At 41.1% G+C, this 18,988-nt stretch overlaps 1 protein-coding gene across 2 annotated transcripts in view; it reads right to left on the minus strand.

The window, feature by feature from the left end:
* The window catches only part of Aoah (acyloxyacyl hydrolase), a 214,424-nt gene that overhangs the window by 111,904 nt on the left and 83,532 nt on the right, over positions 1-18,988 (minus strand). For both annotated transcript variants that reach the window (XM_027939630.2, XM_027939631.2), the window contains exon 5: positions 762-821. In XM_027939630.2, coding sequence (XP_027795431.2) covers positions 762-821 — 60 coding nt within the window. The remainder of the gene's footprint in view (positions 1-761; positions 822-18,988) is intronic.

Here is an 18,988-nt window from a genome sequence, read left to right on the forward strand (position 1 = left end):
CTTCCTCTTCAGCTGGGGCTGATTTGCCATCAGAGTCTAAGTCAAACATTTAAATCTGCAACCATTTATTTAAACTAAGCATTCTATTTGCTGAATAAGTGTCATTACAAGGAGGACAAATTTAGGGGGGATGACTAGTAATGGGGATGATCTTAACATTTATTGAATACTTGGTAAGTCCTGGGGATGGAACTACGTGCTTGGCATGCATCAACTCAATTAGTACCCCCATCAGAGGCACTATCACCCCATCTTACAGACAAGAAAACTGAGGCTTAGTGAAGTGGGCTTACCCCTTGCCTGAGGTCACATTCTTAGAAAGCAGAGGGGTAGGAGAATGAAATCTCCTCCTGAATGGTCTACTGGAGCAGTGGTTCTCAAATGGGGTGATTTTACCCTCCAGAGGACACTTGGCAATGTCAGGAGACATTCTTAGGCCTCACAGCTTGGGGAAGGGGGGATGGTGCTGCTGGCATCTAGCAGGTCGGGGACAGGGATATTGCTAGATAGTACAAAACACATAACAGCCCTTACAACAAAGGATTATCAATCCGAAATGTCTGAGGCTGGAAACCTCTGCTACAGAAAGAAGGCAGGAGGAGAAAGTGGAAGGAGCTCAAGTTCCTACTTCTACCCCAATGCACGGTAGCATGTGGTGGGCTTGTATCCAGAGTAGCCCTTGCCTTTGGGGTGTGAAAGCAGGGCTGTGAGAGGTCAGGATGGAAAGGGAAAGGCTGGCATTCTATCCTCTGATTGCTTACCATGGTGGAGGATTTCTTGACAATTTGTCTTGCCTTCTCTAGTGTAAATTTCCATGATTCCTATAAAAGCAAAGTTAGACAACATTATAACTTGTTTCGTCTTTTCTTTCCATGCCTTTCCTAAAGTAAGATTTTTTTTTTGTCCATAAGTTTGCAATAAATAAACTATTACATACGTTATGATAAAATAATTCACAAGAAAGCAAATTTGTGTCATTAAAGACTTTAGTCTGTACCAGAGGCTGTGCTAAATTCTTTGCAAACATTATCTTTCTCAATCGTCACAGAAGCCCTAAGAGATAGGACCATTTTATAGATGAGGAAATTGAGATGCAGAAAAGCTAAGAAACTGGCTCAGGGTTGGATAACTAGAGTCTGGCAGAGAGGTGATCTGAACCTCTGCTGCCTACAGCTGTGCTACACTGATCTCTCTGGTAACTGGTCCTTGTATCTAGCAGCCCCACCAGTAGGAGGCTGTGAGCAGCCGCTCCAGTGTCTTGTGCCTCAGCACTGAAGAATGGCTACTATCACTGCCATCCAGCTCACATTCTTCTCCCACTCACCTCCTCCTTTCCTAGTTCAATATCCTCACTCCTCTTCCAACCATTTCCAGAGCTTCTGTCAAGCATACAAATATTGCAAGCACAAACAGTAAGTTCATTATTACCAACAATGTTTGCTATGAAAATCTCTAAGGACCACTATGTTTGTGTACTTGCAGGAGGCTGGGAGAAACGTAACCCAGGAGTGGGGTGGGGCTGGGGAGGGTTGGCTCCAGCACTGCTTCTCAGAGCTTTTATCCCCCACTCAGTGCATACATGCCTGCCCTGCCTGTCCTTTCTTGGCCTGCTCCTGGGACAGTCCTAGGGTAATCCTCTGCTAAATAATTGATGGATACACTGGGAAACTGTTTTTTTTTTTAATTATTTTAAAACATTTATTTATTGCTCCCTTTTTGGTTATACATGTCAGTAGAAACCACTGTGACATAATTATACAAGCATGGATTATATCTTATTCTAGTTAAGGTCCCAGTCTCATGGATGTACATGTTGGTGGGATTCACTGTGATGTTTTCATCTATGTACATAGGAAAATTATGTCACATTCATTCCACTATTTTTTCTTTTCCTTTATTTTTTTTCCTTTATTTTTCTTTTCATTATTTGTATCTCTCCCAAATCAGCAGGGAAGCTGAGATTTGAGGGTGAGTGCCATAGTTATTACTACGGGTAAGCTGAGAATGTTGTCCCAGTACATATCAACTCGATTAGTCCTCCCATCAGAGGACACTGTTATCCTCTAGACACAGCTATTTTTCAACCAGCACAGCAGTGTTTCAATGTTCTTAGAAGCATATCCTATACCAGGAGATCCTGGCAACCAAGCCTACCTAGAGAATGTCTGGATGTAGAAATAGGGCTTTTGGGATAGAGGGTCATCAAGAGAAGTTCTCTTGGGAGATGTTGGCCTTTGCTGCTAACGGATGTTCAGGGCTCAGGTCTTTACTGAACTCTTGTCTGTTCCTCACCCTTTAAGCTTTCTTTCTCCGCTCTGGCGCCATGTGGTACTCTGACAACATCACCCATGTTGAATGAAAATATCAGAAGAGGAGTGTTATGGTTTGGATATGAGGTTTCCCCCAGAATTTCCTTTGTTAACACAAAAATGTTTGGAGTTAAAGTGATCAGATTATGAGAAACATAACCTAATCAGCATATTCAAGTTTGAATGGACTAACTGGCTGGTAGCTGTAGGTAGGTAGGGCATGCCTGGAAGAAGTAGGTCACTGGAGGCGTGCCCTGCAAGGGCTCATCTTCCCCGCAGCCCTTTCCCCTTTCTCTCATGCTTCCTGGATGCCATGAACGGAGCTGCACTCCTCCACCATGCCCTTCTGCCATCATCTTGGCCCCCGAGCACTGGAGTCAGCCCACCATGGACTGAACCTTTGAAATTGTGAGCCAGAATAAGCTTTTCTTCTTCTAACTTCTTGTCAGGTATTTTGGTCACAACAATGTAAAGAAGATTAAAATAAAGAGAGAAGTGTCCAGTGTGAGATGGAGTTGTTAGAGAATCTTCCAGGAGGAGCTTCTGGAAAGACGGCCTCAGAGTCAGCCTCAGCTCATCCTCCATAGCAGACTCTGAAACCATTTCAAATTATATTCCTTTTGTTCAAATTATATTCCTTTTGTTCAAGCTCAAAGGACAGCAAACCCTGTCTCTAAGGTCAAAGGCAGCAGGTTGGCTAATAGCCAGAATGTACAGAAATGACTGGAGAATAGAAGATATTCTCTCTGGGGGAGTTGGTTGCCAGGATGCCCTGATACAGGGTGTATTTTTTAGAACATTGAAACACTACTGTGCCAGTTGGTGAGCAGCTGTATGCCTTCTGAGTGTCCCCTACCTTTTACCTGGCCACCCAACCTCTTCCTAGGACTCCCCAACCTCCTTGTGATGGTTCAACTAAGGGGTCAGTATGATGATACCACACACCAGGCACCTCTGGGCTGTGTTCCAACATTGCATCCAGCATCTATTCTGATCTGTTGGCAAGCAGATATAAAAAAATTCGATGACAATCCTCACTTTTAAAACATGGATGTCTTTTAACAGAAAGCCTGTTTAGGGGATGGCCCCATTCAAAAACAATTACTTTGGCTTTTTCTGGAAGTTCTCCTGTCGTATATAATAAGCCTCTCTGACATGCCCAGTGTAACAGGGACCAGATAAAGAGCTAATTTCTCTTTTTGGCTACTCTTGTTAGTCTCAAGCTCATTCCCCACATATGGGAACTTGAAGGGTGGTATTCATTCATCTTCATTATGTCCCCTGCCTCTCTGTCTCAAACTGTTGCCTTGCATTCTGAGACCCCATTTAAACATCTACAGTGTCCAGTATGGTACCTGATACACAAAGTAGGTGCTTAATATATAAGGAAATAAAAAGTGAAAGAAAACACATATGCTATTAACTCATTCAAGGAAAATAGGCCACCAGATTTCATACACACAGGAAAGACAATAACAACAACAACAAACTTGCAAAGAAATGTGCCATACGAATTTTGGATGAGATTTTTTTCCTTTTTGTTCTTTTCTGTATTTTATACATTTTCAAGAATGAACACCAATACAATAAAAAATAGTTTGGTCTAAGTGAAAGGAAGACCATTAGAGTAGAGGAGGCAGATCAGGGGAAGGGAGGAAGTAAGGGAAGAGTAATATTGGGGATCAAAATGGAGAAAATTATGCTAATGCATTTATGAATATGTCAAAATGAACCCCACTATTATGTATGACTATCATGTGCTAAAAATAAAAAAGAGAAAAAATGCCTTTGGTTCAATCCATGTGGCTTTTATTTCTTATTGATAAAGAAAATTATGTGCCCATAGCATAGATATACCAGTGAAGGCCCTGAGGATATGGTGGTGAAGGACACAGACACCTCTGTTCTCCTCAAACTTCCAGTCTGCTAGGAGACTGACCTTGAACAAGCACAGAAAATAGAAGTGAGACAAAGCTAACGTCCAAGAGGGCTTCAGTAATATCTTCCTTGTAGAGGATGTCTGGATCCCTTTGAAAGAACCAATTCAATTTTAACCAACTCAGTTCTCCGGGGCTCAATGTTGGTTGGGGGATGAAAACAAACAAACCAACCAACAAACAATAAAAACACATCAGGGCAAGAGCCACCATGGAGGCCTTGACCCACCCTTAGTGCTGGGGTGTGATGGGTTCTGTCTATGGTCTTCCTGATAAGTAGCGGATGGACGTGAGCCATTGGAACACAAGGCTAAGGGGATAATTCTGTAAACTGGGTTACAAGTCAGACCTCCATACATTTTCTATTAAAAAAAAAAAAACATTTTATCCCAAAAGCAATTTCCCTAAAGCCACTCCAGCCCTGCTCTGACTTAAATCAATGGTATATGCCACATCCCCTGACAAACAACCTATTATCTGCCCAGCTATTCTCAGGGCCAAGAAATGCTGGTCTAAAGAATCTGTTGTGTCTATGAAGAGAATACAGGTTACTCTGAAGGGGGACTTCCGTGACCTTTATATAGCCCAAAGACTCCATGGCTCAGGAGGACAGGATAATTAAAAGCAAAGCCCATGTGAAATCTGTAAGAACAAGTTGCAATTAGAACCAGAGAGCCTGGACCAGAGCAAACTAGAGTGCCTTTCAATCTTTAGCATGTCATGATAATAGTAAAATTCTGCCTCTGGCCCATGGATCTTGCTAGGGTATCTGTGGGTAAGACCATGTGCAGTAGGGACTTAAAGATCAGATGCAATCTTACTGTCATTCAAGAGTGGGGAGGTGTTACCTGGCGGGACTCTCTAGAAACTTCCCTAACTCTCCTCACTAAAACCTGGGAACAAAGGGGAGCCAGTTGCTCTCTCAGAGACAGCCCACACTCTCCCTTGAGGGTGTTTTTCTTTCTTTTCTAGTAAACTCTGTTATACTTCTATAAATACTTCATGTCTTGCCTGAAATTTTCTCCTGAAAGAACACAAAAACTGAGATATGTAACGTAACCCCTGAATTACCCCAGTAACATTCCTAGGAGGCTGAGGGCAGGTGGTACATGTGGGGTAGGTGTTGGGGAGCAGAGGCTGGGGCTGTAGGGAAACACACCAATCTGTGTGAAGGACGGAGTCAAAGCATCCAGGAACAGGAACAGCATCATGGGCCCAGATGTGGATCCCAGCTCACCCATGTACTGAATACCCACTTACAAATTCCAATTACAATGACCAGAAGGAATTCTAGATTTCTGCTGAAAATTGGAGAAGGGCAGGAGGACCAACTAGAAAATTTAAAGCATTTCTGCAAGAGGCAGTTTGGGTAACACCAAAGTGAAGCAAAGAGGGAGTGGCTAGGTTTTCAACACATTCATGGGGATTAAGTGTGTCACCATTAGTGGGCCCAAGAAGGTCTCTGCAGAGGCAGAGGAGACCACTATTGAAATCTTCCAGGCTTTTGACATGTTGCAGAAGAAAAGAATTTAAGGGCACACTAGGTGTTCACTTTATTGGAAAGTAAAAGGTGAAGATGCACATGCTCAGAGCAGAATGCGAGTTATCTCCAGAGTGAGAAAGAGTGCTTTGGGGGTCTCAGGTTCCTCTTTTAAAGGAAACTTTGTAAGGGGTGGGCATGAGAGGGTATGTGGGGATGGCATCAGCCCAGTGATCACGAAACGATTTACAGTGACCTGGGCACCCTCAGTATTTTTGGTCAATATTGTCTCTTCTATCTGATCAAAAGATAATGGTGGGAATGTACTCCATGTTATAGATTTCTTAAACTATCATATCTCCCTGTGTTGTATCTATTCTAAAAATATATATGTTAGCACATTGCATAGGCTAATTAGCAGTGCACAGGGCGATTTTTCTAACTGAGTAAATTTACAGTAAAATTTAAGATTTATAGATTTCTTAAGGATCTGGGAACTACAGGCCTGGGAGAAAAATTGGCCTGGGGATAAAAGATGAAGAACTTTAGCAGAATGCTTTCAGATTAATGCTTTTTCTTCTTTTTTTTCCCCACGTTCTACCCATCTTTTATTTCTTTTCTATCCCACTTCAGGTGAAGGGTCCTGTTAGCATTCCTAAGCCTGGAGATGCACACACAGAGGGGTAGGGGGTACATGTGGTACATCATGAGATGCAGAGGAGCTCTCAGATCTAGAGTCTGTTGCAGCCAGACAACTCTGGCCTCAGCAGAGGCTGTCCTCACCATTGGCCCTCAGCAGAGGCCGTCCCTGGTATTTCTGGATGGCAGTAGTGACGAACATCTCTTGCAGTTGTTTTTACATAAGATTGGGAAAGTGGCAGTTGACTTTATCGAACAATGAAGTAAGCAGGGTAGGGAAGCACCAGGAGCCACCTTCGGCTCCACCCCTGCTCATCACTTGAAGCTAGAAAGGGCTCCTGCCTGGCTGACTTGAAGTTGTGGCAGTAGCTTAGAAAAGGGCCCTCAAGAAGCTAATGGCCATGAAGTGCCAGAGGCTGGGTGAGGAAATCAGTGATTTGATTCCAGGTGTAGAATGGCATTAGGCAGGTGCTGGGGTGACTACTTACATTATGCTGGGGGCTTGGGAAAGCTTCTTAGAGGCCATGTGGCTTGAGCTGGGGTTTTGCTCTCATCACCCCAGAAATTGCATATCCTTCCTGTTTTATAGCAGGCTGCACTCAGATGCTGGGCAGCTCGGTTAAGATCATTTAGTGAGTTGGCAAGGTCGGTCAGGAGTGAAGCCTGGAGCTTTCACTCTTCAAATCTGTGCGCCTTCCCCCTTTTCTATTGTAATCTCAATGATAACAAAAATGGAATCTCTGGACTTGGAAACTGAGGGCAGATCATGGATTCAGAGGGACCTACCTAGGACCTGCCATTCTGGGAGGCATCCCACTGGACAATTTTCCAGCTGCAACACTGATGTCTTTCTTATATCTTCCATGTCTCTGAAGCTCTTAGGACCAGGTACTCAGTGCTGTCATTTTAGGGTCTCAGTGGTACAGTACCCAGGTTGGGGAGGCAAGGACCTGTGGACTTGAATTCACAAGACCATTAAAAAGACTAAATGGAGACTGGGAAAGGGCTGTGGTTTTCAGACATTCCTCATTCCTTTATTCTGTCAACCTTCCTGCTTCCAAGGCAGCGTGGCAGGTACTAAAGTAAGGAGTGTTACCATCCTCATTGATGGGGCGGGGGAACAAGACAGGCACACGTGGAGTATATCACAAAGATGTAGGAAAACAGGAAAGGAAGGCTCCACCAGGAAAAAGGGAGAGGTGAGAAGGCTTCAGGAGAAAGCAGCCCTTGTGCTGGGCTTCCAAAGGCAGAAGTGAGTGGAAAGGGGAAGAACATTCTAGGCAGAGGGGACATCATAAGAGTCTGGAGATGGAATATTTGGGCTACAGTGTGATGAATAATCCAGACATTCTGGCTTCACAAAGAGAAGCCTGGACAAGTGGATGATGGTCAGAGAGTGGGAGGTGTGAGGCATTATGATCAAAATGTGGTCTTTATTTCATAGGTAGCTGTTTTCTACTAAGAGCTTTTGAGCAGGGGTGTGTCGGGTTTAGTGACAAATACAAGTTAAGAAAATTAAAATTGAAGAAAGATCAAAGCACCATTTCCTCCCACAGTTACTAATTCAAAATGCATTATTACCAACATAAAACAGAAAATGTAGATAAAAGCCTACTCATTTTTTTCCCCCAGAAGGAAATGGATGTAAAAACTCAGAAACATTTGGAAAAGTTACTTGGTTTGCTTGTCTTAGTGATGAGCACTTTGCAAGGAAAAAAAATAAAAATAATTGTTATTTTTCTTTGGTAACCTTTAAATATTGGCAACTTGATGTTTGACTTCATTTATAAGGTATAAGGACTACTATTTCATGTTACAAAAAATAAAAAATAATTGTGTAATTCTAATGAGTGGTTGGAGAGAAAGTTTGGAAAGGGATGGTGAGCTGGGTAGAAAAATTTGGTGCCTGGAAGACAGAATGATGTTTCTGGCTCAGCTAAAGCAATGATCTGAGGCATAAGCAGGTTTTTCACCAACAATGAGGGACTTGGTTCTGGAAACTTCTATTTGATCCTACCATTTGTTATTGTCAAATCTTTTCAGATGCTCATTACTTTCTTCATTTGATTCTCATGTTTCCTTATTCCATCTTCAAATCCTTTTTAGAGTCTACTTATTTCACATCCTCATGAGTGGATTACTGAGAAAGTATCACACAGATCCACACAGCTATATGTCCTCATCCTGGGTGTTTATGGTCCAAAGAACCATGGATGTTAGATTGGATTTCTTCACTAAAGAGCTGGGAACGTGACCAAGGGAAGATGAAGGCAGTTTATGAAAGAGAAAGAAGATCCTTTGCCCCTTATCAGGGCACACTGTAGCATGTAGCCATGGAGGCTAGCTAAAGCACTTTTGTCTAGAAGGATTCAACAGTCCATCCAAACTAGAGACAGACCAAAATCTTCAGGCCAGAGGAGATGCTTGCTGACTATGGACTGATGACATAGGTTAAAAGTGTGTCCTACCAAAACTCAAATGTTGAAGTCCTAATCTTTCTATGCCCTAAAATGTAATCTTATTTGGAAATAGGGTCATTGTAGAGAGAATTGGTTGAGATGAGGTCATACTGGAGTAGAATGGACCCTAATCTTCTCTGGGACTGATGTTCTTATAAGTAGTAGGACATGTGAAGAGAAAAAGATTTGTGTCCAAGGAAGATGTTGTGAAGACACAGGGAGACGCCACTTAAAAGGAACAGCAAAGATTGCCAGTAACCACCAGAGCAGAGAAGCAAGGGTGTCCTGAAGGGTCACTCTGCTAACACCTTGATCTTGGATTGCAACCTTCAGAACCAGGAGACAATAAAATTTCCCCAATATGTGGTGCAGCCTCGGCAGACTATTGTAACTTCTCTCACTCCAAGAGAGATGATGATGGTTCTTGATTCTGACCCAAGAATAGTTGGGATGATGATGGAAGAGCAAGGGCTAAGCATGTACTGCTATCAGTATCTTGGGCAAAGGGTGCCCTGGTGGGGCTCATCCTCTGCAGAGCATCAGCCAAAATGGCAGCTTAAGGAAAAGAGAAAAGTCAAATCTAGCAGTTCAAATGTGGACAAAATTTCCATCTTTAGTTGAAACTCTTAAAGTATTGTATTGATCATTATGTCACAGTCTCCACTGTTAATTGACATTTAAGATAAATTTGGATCACAGAGTATTTGTGGGTTTGAGTCCTGTTTTTGTCTTTTATTAGTTGTGGGTCTTGGGGCAAGCTACTTGAGCATTCTGAGCCTAAGTTTTCTCATCTGTGAAATGGGCATGAGCATAGCATTGTGGTGAGTTTTGAACAAGACATGCATATAGTAAGCATGGAATTAGTATCCATGATAATTGGTGTTTTTATTTTTGGATGTTATGTTACCAATAGACAACTCTCGAAATTACAATAATTACAACATCAACCTACATAAATGCAAGCAAGCTGTTTTTCAGTGATATTGAAAACTTCCCTGAGAAGAAAGTTTTATTTTCCACACATCAAAGATTAGAAATCCAAGACTTGGAGAGATTACAAAATTTAACCAGGGCATGTCTGCAAGCAGAACCAAGATTGATACTCAGGTTATTAGACCCCAGCACATTTCCCACCATTGCTACACTGCAAGAATAAAGTAGGCTTGACATTTTAACCTAAGCAAGAAATTCTGACCAATGAGGTTTCACAGGAGAATGGAGAATGTAGCTTCCAGGGAGTAAAAATGATTTAATGCAAAAGGTCAGATAGGGAGACATGTGTTCCTGATGTCAAGAACCCACTCACCTGAGTGGAGAGTCATGTGCCCTGGGCATAGGCATGGTTGTAAGCACAGGATTGGTAATGAAAGGAGAAAGGCATGTCTTTTCCAATGGTCATTTCTTTGCACAACATTCATTCATTCACAAGTTCTTATTGAGCATCTTTTCAATGTTGCTTGATGTACTCTTTGTTAGGGGCATAGCAGTGAATGAGACTTCAAGGATTTTTCCAATCAGGAGAGAGAAATCAACAGTAAACTAATTAGAAAATAGTGTGGAAAGTGTTGAGTAGTAGTTACTACTACCCCTCTTTTATAGATGAAGTAAGCTGAGACTCAGAGTGAATAATACCTTGCCTAAAGTCACAGAACCAGTGAGCAACACAGTCTAGATTCAATTCAGGCTCATTTGGAACTTGATCCAGGCTTTTAACTGTGGTCTGGGAGATGTCAAGGAGTGTGCTAAAAAAGAAAACTTTTTTTTTAAGTTAAAAATGTGTGGGAATAGTAGAGGGAACTGTGACCAAACACAGAGCAGGCCCAGCGGCCTGCTGAGGGGCAGAGCCGCCCCCCACCCCCCGCGCCTGCCAGGTAGGGGAACTGTGACCACCGACAGAAAAGGCCCAGCGGCCCGCGGCGGGACAGAGCTTCCAATCACTCCTGCAAGGTAGGCGGGCCTGCGACCCACCGGCAGAAGAGGAGCAGCGGCCTGCTGAGAGGCAGAGCCGCCCCCTCCCCCCCGCGCCTGCAAGGTAGTCGGAACTGTGACCACTATCAGAACAGGTCAGACCTGCAACCGAGAGACAGAACAGGCCCAGTGGCCTGAGGAAGGGTAGAGCCGCCCCCCCCCACGCCTGCAAAGTAGGCGGACCTGCGACCCACTGGCAGTACAGCCCCAGAGGCCTGCAGAGGGGCAGTGCCGCTGCCTGCGCCTGCAAAGTAGGCAGAACTGCGACCACCGACAGAACAAGCCTAGCGGCCCGCAGAGGGACAGAGCCGCCGCCCGCGCCTGCAAGGTCGGCGGACCTGCTACCGACTGGCAGAGCAGGCCCAGCGGCCTGCCGGCGTGGTAGGCACATTGCCCCAATTGGAGGAGGGGCAGAGCCGCCGCCCGCGCCTGCGAGGGAGACTTTGCAACTATACAAGACCAATATAAATATATAGGGGGAAAATTCAATAGCACAACAGTTTCACCAAGTAGAAAGGAACGCGAACAGTATGAAGAGACAAGGAAAGAAAGGACCACAAGCATTGCAGGTCAACTCAACGTTAGAAGAGGTAATAGCTGCAGCTGATGGAATGTCAGATAAAGAATTCAGGATATACATGCTTCAGATGATCTGGAGTCTCAAGGAAGACATCAGACAGCAAAATCAGACAATGAAAGATCACTTCAACAATGAATTACATAAACAAATCCAAGAAGCAAAAGATCAACTATACAGGGAAATAGAGGTTATAAAAAACAAACAAACAGAAATCCTAGAAATGCAGGAAGCAATAAGCCAACTTAAAAACTCAATTGAGAATACTACCAGCAGAGTAGAACACTTAGAAGACAGAACATCAGACAATGAAGATAAAGTATTTCAACTTGAAAAGAACATAGACAGCTCAGCAAGACTGTTAAGAAACCATGAGCAGAACATCCAAGAAATATGGGATAACATCAAGAGACCAAATTTAAGAGTCATTGGGATACAGGAAGGAACAGAGTTTCAAACCAAAGGAATGAGCAATCTATTCAATGAAATAATACGAGAAAACTTCCCAGACTTGAAGAATGAGACAGAACCCCAAATCCTAGAAGCCTACAGGACGCCGAATGTGCAAAATCATAAGAGACCCACACCTAGACACATTATAATGAAGATGCCCAACATACAGAATAAGGAGAGAATTTTAAAAGCTACAAGAGAAAGGAAGCAGATCACATTTAGGGGTAAGCCAATCAGGATAACAGCTGATCTTTCAACACAGACTCTGAAAGCTAGAAGATCCTGGAATAACATATTTCAAACACTGAAAGAAAATGGGTTCCAACCAAGAATTGTGTTTCCAGCGAAATTAAGCTTCCGGATGGAAGATGAAATTAAAACCTTCCACGATAAACAAAAGTTAAAAGAATTTGCAGCTAGAAAACCATCTCTTCAAAACATCCTTGGCAAAACATTACAGGAAGAGGAAATGGAAAATAACAATGAAAACCGACAGTGGGAGGTAGGACACTAAAGGGGGGAAAATAATCAAAGTGGAAAACAAACCATGTTTAGTAACATAAATAAACAAATATGGCTGGAAGAACAACCCATATCTCAATAATAACCCTAAATGTTAATGGCTTAAACTCACCAATCAAGAGACACAGGCTAGTAGAATGGATCACAAAACAAGACCCAACAATATGCTGCCTACAGGAGACGCATTTGATAGGAAAAGACATACATAGGCTGAAGGTGAAAGGTTGGGAAAAATCATATCACTCATATGGACTTCGGAAACAAGCAGGAGTATCCATACTCATATCAAATAAAATAGATTTTAAGCCAAAGTTAATCAAAAGGGATAAAGAGGGACACTACATACTGCTCAAGGGAACCATACACCAACAAGACATAACAATCATAAATATATATGCCCCAAACAATGGTGCAGCTATGTTCATCAAACAAACTCTTCTCAAGTTCAAGAGTCTAATAGACCACCATACAATAATCATGGGAGACTTCAACACACCTCTATCACCACTGGACAGATCTTCCAAACAAAAGTTGAATAAGGAAGCTATAGAACTCAATAACACAATTAATAACCTAGACTTAATTGACATATATAGAATATACCACCCAACATCAAGCAGTTACACTTTTTTCTCAGCAGCACATGGATCCTTCTCAAAAATAGATCATATATTATGTCACAGGGAAACTCTTAGACAATACAAAGGAGTAGAGATAATACCATGCATCCTATCTGATCATAATGGAATGGAACTGAAAATCAATGATAAAAGAAGGAAGGAAAAAGAATACATCACTTGGAGAATGAACAATAGGTTACTGAATGATCAATGGGTTATAGAAGACATCAAGGAGGAAATTAAAAAATTCTTAGAGATTAATGAAAACACAGACATAACATATCGGAATCTATGGGACACATTGAAAGCAGTTCTAAGAGGAAAATTCATTGCTTGGAGTTCATTCCTTAAAAAAAGAAAAAACCAACAAATAAATGATCTCATACTTCATCTCAAAATCCTAGAAAAAGAAGAGCAAAACAACAGCAAAAGAAGTAGAAGGCAAGAAATAATTAAAATCAGAGCTGAAATTAATGAAATCGAAACAAAAGAAACAATTGAAAAAATTGACAAAACTAAAAGTTGGTTCTTTGAAAAAATAAACAAAATCGACAGACCCTTAGCCATGCTAGCGAAGGGAAGAAGAGACAGAACTCAAATCACTAACATACGGGATGAAAGAGGCAATATCACAACAGACACTTCAGAAATACAGAAGATAATCAAAAATTATTTTGAATCCTTATACTCCAATAAATTAGAAGATAGTGAAGGCATAGATAAATTTCTGAAGTCATATGATCTGCCCAGATTGAGTCAGGAGGATATAGACAACCTAAACAGACCAATATCAATTGAGGAAATAGAAGAAACCATCAAAAGACTACCAACTAAGAAAAGCCCAGGACCGGATGGGTATACAGCAGAGTTTTACAAAACCTTTAAAGAGGAACTAATACCAATACTTTTCAAGCTACTTCGGGAAATAGAAAAAGAGGGAGAACTCCCAAATTCATTCTACGAGGCCAACATCACCCTGATACCTAAACCAGACAAAGACACTTCAAAGAAAGAAAACTACAGACCAATATCTCTAATGAACCTAGATGCAAAAATCCTCAATAAAATTCTGGCCACTCGGATACAAAAACATATCAAAAAAATTGTGCACCATGACCAAGTAGGATTCATCCCTGGGATGCAAGGCTGGTTCAATATACGGAAATCAATAAATGTTATTCACCACATCAATAGACTTAAAAATAAGAACCATATGATCATCTCGATAGATGCGGAAAAAGCATTCGACAAAGTACAGCATCCCTTTATGTTCAAAACTCTAGAAAAACTAGGGATAACAGGAACATACCTCATTATTGTAAAAGCAATCTATGCTAAGCCTCAGGCTAGCATCATTCTGAATGGAGAAAAATTGAAGGCATTCCCTCTAAAATCTGGAACAAGACAGGGATGCCCTCTCTCACCACTTCTGTTCAACATAGTTCTCGAAACACTGGCCAGAGCAATTAGACAGACGAAAGAAATTAAAGGCATCAAAATAGGAAAAGAAGAACTTAAATTATCACTATTTGCAGATGACATGATTCTATACCTAGCAGACCCAAAAGGGTCTACAAAGAAACTATTAGAGCTAATAAATGAATTCAGCAAAGTGGCAGGATATAAAATCAACACGCATAAATCAAAGGCATTCCTGTATATCAGCGACAAATCCTCTGAAATGGAAATGAGGACAACCACTCCATTCACAATATCTTCAAAAAAAATAAAATACTTGGGAATCAACCTAACAAAAGAGGTGAAAGACTTATACAATGAAAACTACAGAACCCTAAAGAGAGAAATAGAAGAAGATCTTAGAAGATGGAAAAATATACCCTGTTCATGGATAGGCAGAACTAACATCATCAAAATGGCGATATTACCAAAAGTTCTCTATAGGTTTAATGCAATGCCAATCAAAATCCCAACGGCATTTCTTGTAGAAATAGAGAAAGCAATCATGAAATTCATATGGAAAAATAAAAGACCCAGAATAGCAAAAACAATGCTAAGCAGGAAGTGTGAATCAGGCGGTATAGCGATACCAGACTTCAAACTATACTACAGAGCAATAGTAACAAAAACAGCATGGTACTGGTACCAAAACAGGCGGGTGGACCAATGGTACAGAATAGAGGACACAGAAACCAATCCACAAAACTACAACTATCTTATATTTGATAAAGGGTCTAAAAGCATGCAATGGAGGAAGGATAGCATCTTCAACAAATGGTGCTGGGAAAACTGGAAATCCATATGCAACAAAATGAAACTGAATCCCTTTCTCTCGCCATGCACAAAAGTTAATTCAAAATGGATCAAGGAGCTTGATATCAAATCAGAGACACGCCGTCTGATAGAAGAGAAAGTTGGCTACGATCTACATACTGTGGGGTCGGGCTCCAAATTCCTCAATAGGACACCCATAGCACAAAAGTTAACAACTAGAATCAACAAATGGGACTTACTCAAACTAAAAAGTTTTTTCTCAGCAAAAGATACAATAAGAGAGGTAAATAGAGAGCCTACATCCTGGGAACAAATCTTTACTCCTCACACTTCAGATAGAGCCCTAATATCCAGAGTATACAAAGAACTCAAAAAATTAGACAATAAGAGAACAAACAACCCAATCAACAAATGGGCCAAGGACCTGAACAGACACTTCACAGAGGAGGACATACAATCAATCAACAAGTACATGAAAAAATGCTCACCATCTCTAGCAGTCAGAGAAATGCAAATCAAAACCACCCTAAGATACCATCTCACTCCAGTTAGATTGGCAGCCATTATGAAGTCAAACAACAACAAGTGCTGGCGAGGATGTGGGGAAAAGGGTACACTTGTACATTGCTGGTGGGACTGCAAATTGGTGCAGCCAATTTGGAAAGCAGTATGGAGATTTCTTGGAAAGCTGGGAATGGAGCCACCATTTGACCCAGCTATTCCCCTTCTAGGTCTATTCCCTAAAGACCTAAAAAGAGCATGCTACAGGGACACTGCTACATCGATGTTCATAGCAGCACAATTCACAATAGCTAGACTGTGGAACCAACCTAGATGCCCTTCAATGGATGAATGGATAAAAAAAATGTGGCATTTATACACAATGGAGTATTACTCTGCATTAAAAAATGACAAAATCATAGAATTTACAGGGAAATGGATGGCATTAGAGCAGATTATGCTAAGTGAAGCTAGCCAATCCCTAAAAAACAAATGCCAAATGTCTTCTTTGATATAAGGAGAGTAACTAAGAACAGAGTAGGGTCAAAGAGCATGAGAAGAAGATTAACATTAAACAGGGATGAGAGGTGGGAGGGAAAGGGAGAGAGAAGGGAAAATGCATGGAAATGGAAGGAGACCCTCAGAGTTATACAAAAGTACATACAAGAGGAAGTGAGGGGAAGGGGAAAAATAATACAAGGGGGACAAACGAATGTCAGTAGAGGGGGCAGAGAGAGAAGAGGGGAGGGGAGGGGAGGGGAGGGGGGATAGTAGAGGATAGCAAAGGCAGCAGAATACAACAGACACTAGTATGACAATATGTAAATCAATGGATGTGTAACTGATGTGATTCTGCAATCTGTATATGGGGTAAAAATGGGAGCTCATAACCCACTTGAATCAAATTGTGAAATATGATATATCAAGAACTATGTAATGTTTTGAACAGCCAACAATAAAAAATTAAAAAAAAAAAATGTGTGGGAAATCTGAGCACCGAATCCTGCTCTGGGAGAGCCATAATACACATGATTGTATTCAAGCCTTTTGGCCACTATTAGATTGAAACCCAAAGTTTTCAGCCAAAGTACATTAAGCTCTATTGACTGATGGGGGAGCATGTAAGGAATGCAGTACCTCATGTACAGGAGTTCTTAGGGACTCATTATTATGTCCCTTGACATTTTAAGAGTATTGGTGAAATGGACAAGACTCACTCACTTGTTGTCCCTTGGGTTCTCTGGTGTTGAAGAATTGAATTCTGGTACAGTTAGGAGTGAAGAAAGAAAAAAATAGTGTTTTTAGGCATGGGTTTCTACAGTGAACAACTTTCAGTGATCAAGTTCTCTACGATCAATTATAGCAGCAGTAGATTTGAAAAGTACAGAAAGTGCCTTCTGTTCACTTCATGCTTTTGACAGCAGTGACAGATTTCCACAAAGGAGAAATCCCCTGGGAATTGAAATGATGATTTCAGATGGGTAGGCTTTCTTTTTTTTTTTTTCTTTCTTTCATTTTTTTTAATAATCAAAGAGTATGTATGAATCAGGGTGGGGACGATCACTCATTTATTCTGGATCTTTATGAGGATAGGTTGATCCTTACCTTCAAATGAAGTGATACAAGCTGATTTTAGAAGTGGTGCAAGATTTGGAAAATTCTCTCTCTCAGTGCTTTACTGTCCCACAGGGGACAGTAAGCAATTAACCACATAAGACAGTGCAAGGGATTCATTGTTCATGTCCTCTACAAATTTGAATGTTGAAACCCTAGTCCCAGTGTGATGTCATTTGGAGGTGGGACCTTTGGGAAGTGTTAAGTCACATGGGTGGAGCTCTCCTGCTGGGATTTGTGCTCCTATAAGAAGCCTGATGGCTAGCCATCTCCACTTTATGTGAGGACACTGTGAGAAGTTGGCAGTCTGCAACCAAGAAGAGCACCCTCACCAGTCCTTGACAATGCTGACAAGGGCACTCTCACCAGTCCTTGACAATGCCGACACTTTGAACTTGTACTTCCAGGCTCCAGAACTATGAGAAATAAATTTACAAGGCACCCAGTGTCTGATACTCTGTTATAGCTGTCCAAACTGACTAAGTTAGGCAGATCGGAAAAGCCAACAGAAAAGTGCTTTGAGACGATTTCTATTTAAGTAGAAAGACAAAGGCTAGAAGGTCCACTGCTTTTGAGTTTCTATCAAACATTGGCCTGTCTGGCCTTCAGGTGGAATTTGAGGGCCTATTTCTTTTTTAGGTTCTTAATTATTTTTTTATTTATATATGATAGCAGGATGCATTACAATTCTCATTACACGAATAGAGCACAATTTTTCATATCTCTGGTTGTATACAAAGTATATTTATACCAATTTGTGTCTTCATACATGTACTTTGGATAATAATGTCCATCACATTCCAGCATCATTTCTAACCCCCTGCCCTCTCCCTTCCCCTCCACCCCTCTGCCCTATCTAGAGTTTGTCTATTTCTCTCATGCTCCCCCTCCCTAGCCCACTATGAATCAGTGTCCTTATATCAGAGAAAACATTCAGCATTTGGGTTTTTTGGGATTGGCTAACTTCACTTAGCATTATCTTCTCTAACTCCACTCATTTACCTGCAAATGCCATGATTTTATTCTCTTTTATTGCTGAGTAATATTCCAATATGTGCATATGCCACATTTTTTTAATCCATTCATCTATTGAAGGGCATCTAGGTTGGTTCCACAGTTTAGCTACTGTGAATTGTGCTGCTATATCTGTATTCCATTGTATTTTACAGTGACTGTTTTCCAATACCTAGGATTTAGCCATATCAAAGCCCAATTTGATTTTCATGTTCTGACACTTTCTAGCTCTAATGGCCATTACTGACTTTAAGTCAAAGGAAGAAAATGAAGTCAAGTTTATGCCATTTTCTTTTTTGAGAATGAAAAAAACATAATAAAAGTAAAAGGAGTAAAAAAGCCACTCCTTTTAAATGCATTCCCTTTTATTGTCGAATCTCTCTTCTTCACACATATTTTAGCATTAGCTGCATTTTCTTCTTTCCTTTTTCTAGGCTAATTCTGCATTGTATAGCTATTAATATCACCAATACATTTAATCATGTTATGCAGTATTCTTTTTTTCCAGGCAACACCTTTTTAAAAAATTTTATTCTAAATAGCACCATAAAGACCCTACTCTTTTTTATTTTCATTCAAAACAAATTTTTTTTTTTTGGTACTGGGGAATCAAACCCAGGGGTGCTCAACCACTGAGCCACAGCCCCAACCCTTTTAATTTTT

The sequence above is a fragment of the Marmota flaviventris genome, chromosome 1 (assembly GCF_047511675.1).
Source record: "Marmota flaviventris isolate mMarFla1 chromosome 1, mMarFla1.hap1, whole genome shotgun sequence".
Lineage (NCBI taxonomy): Eukaryota > Metazoa > Chordata > Mammalia > Rodentia > Sciuridae > Marmota > Marmota flaviventris.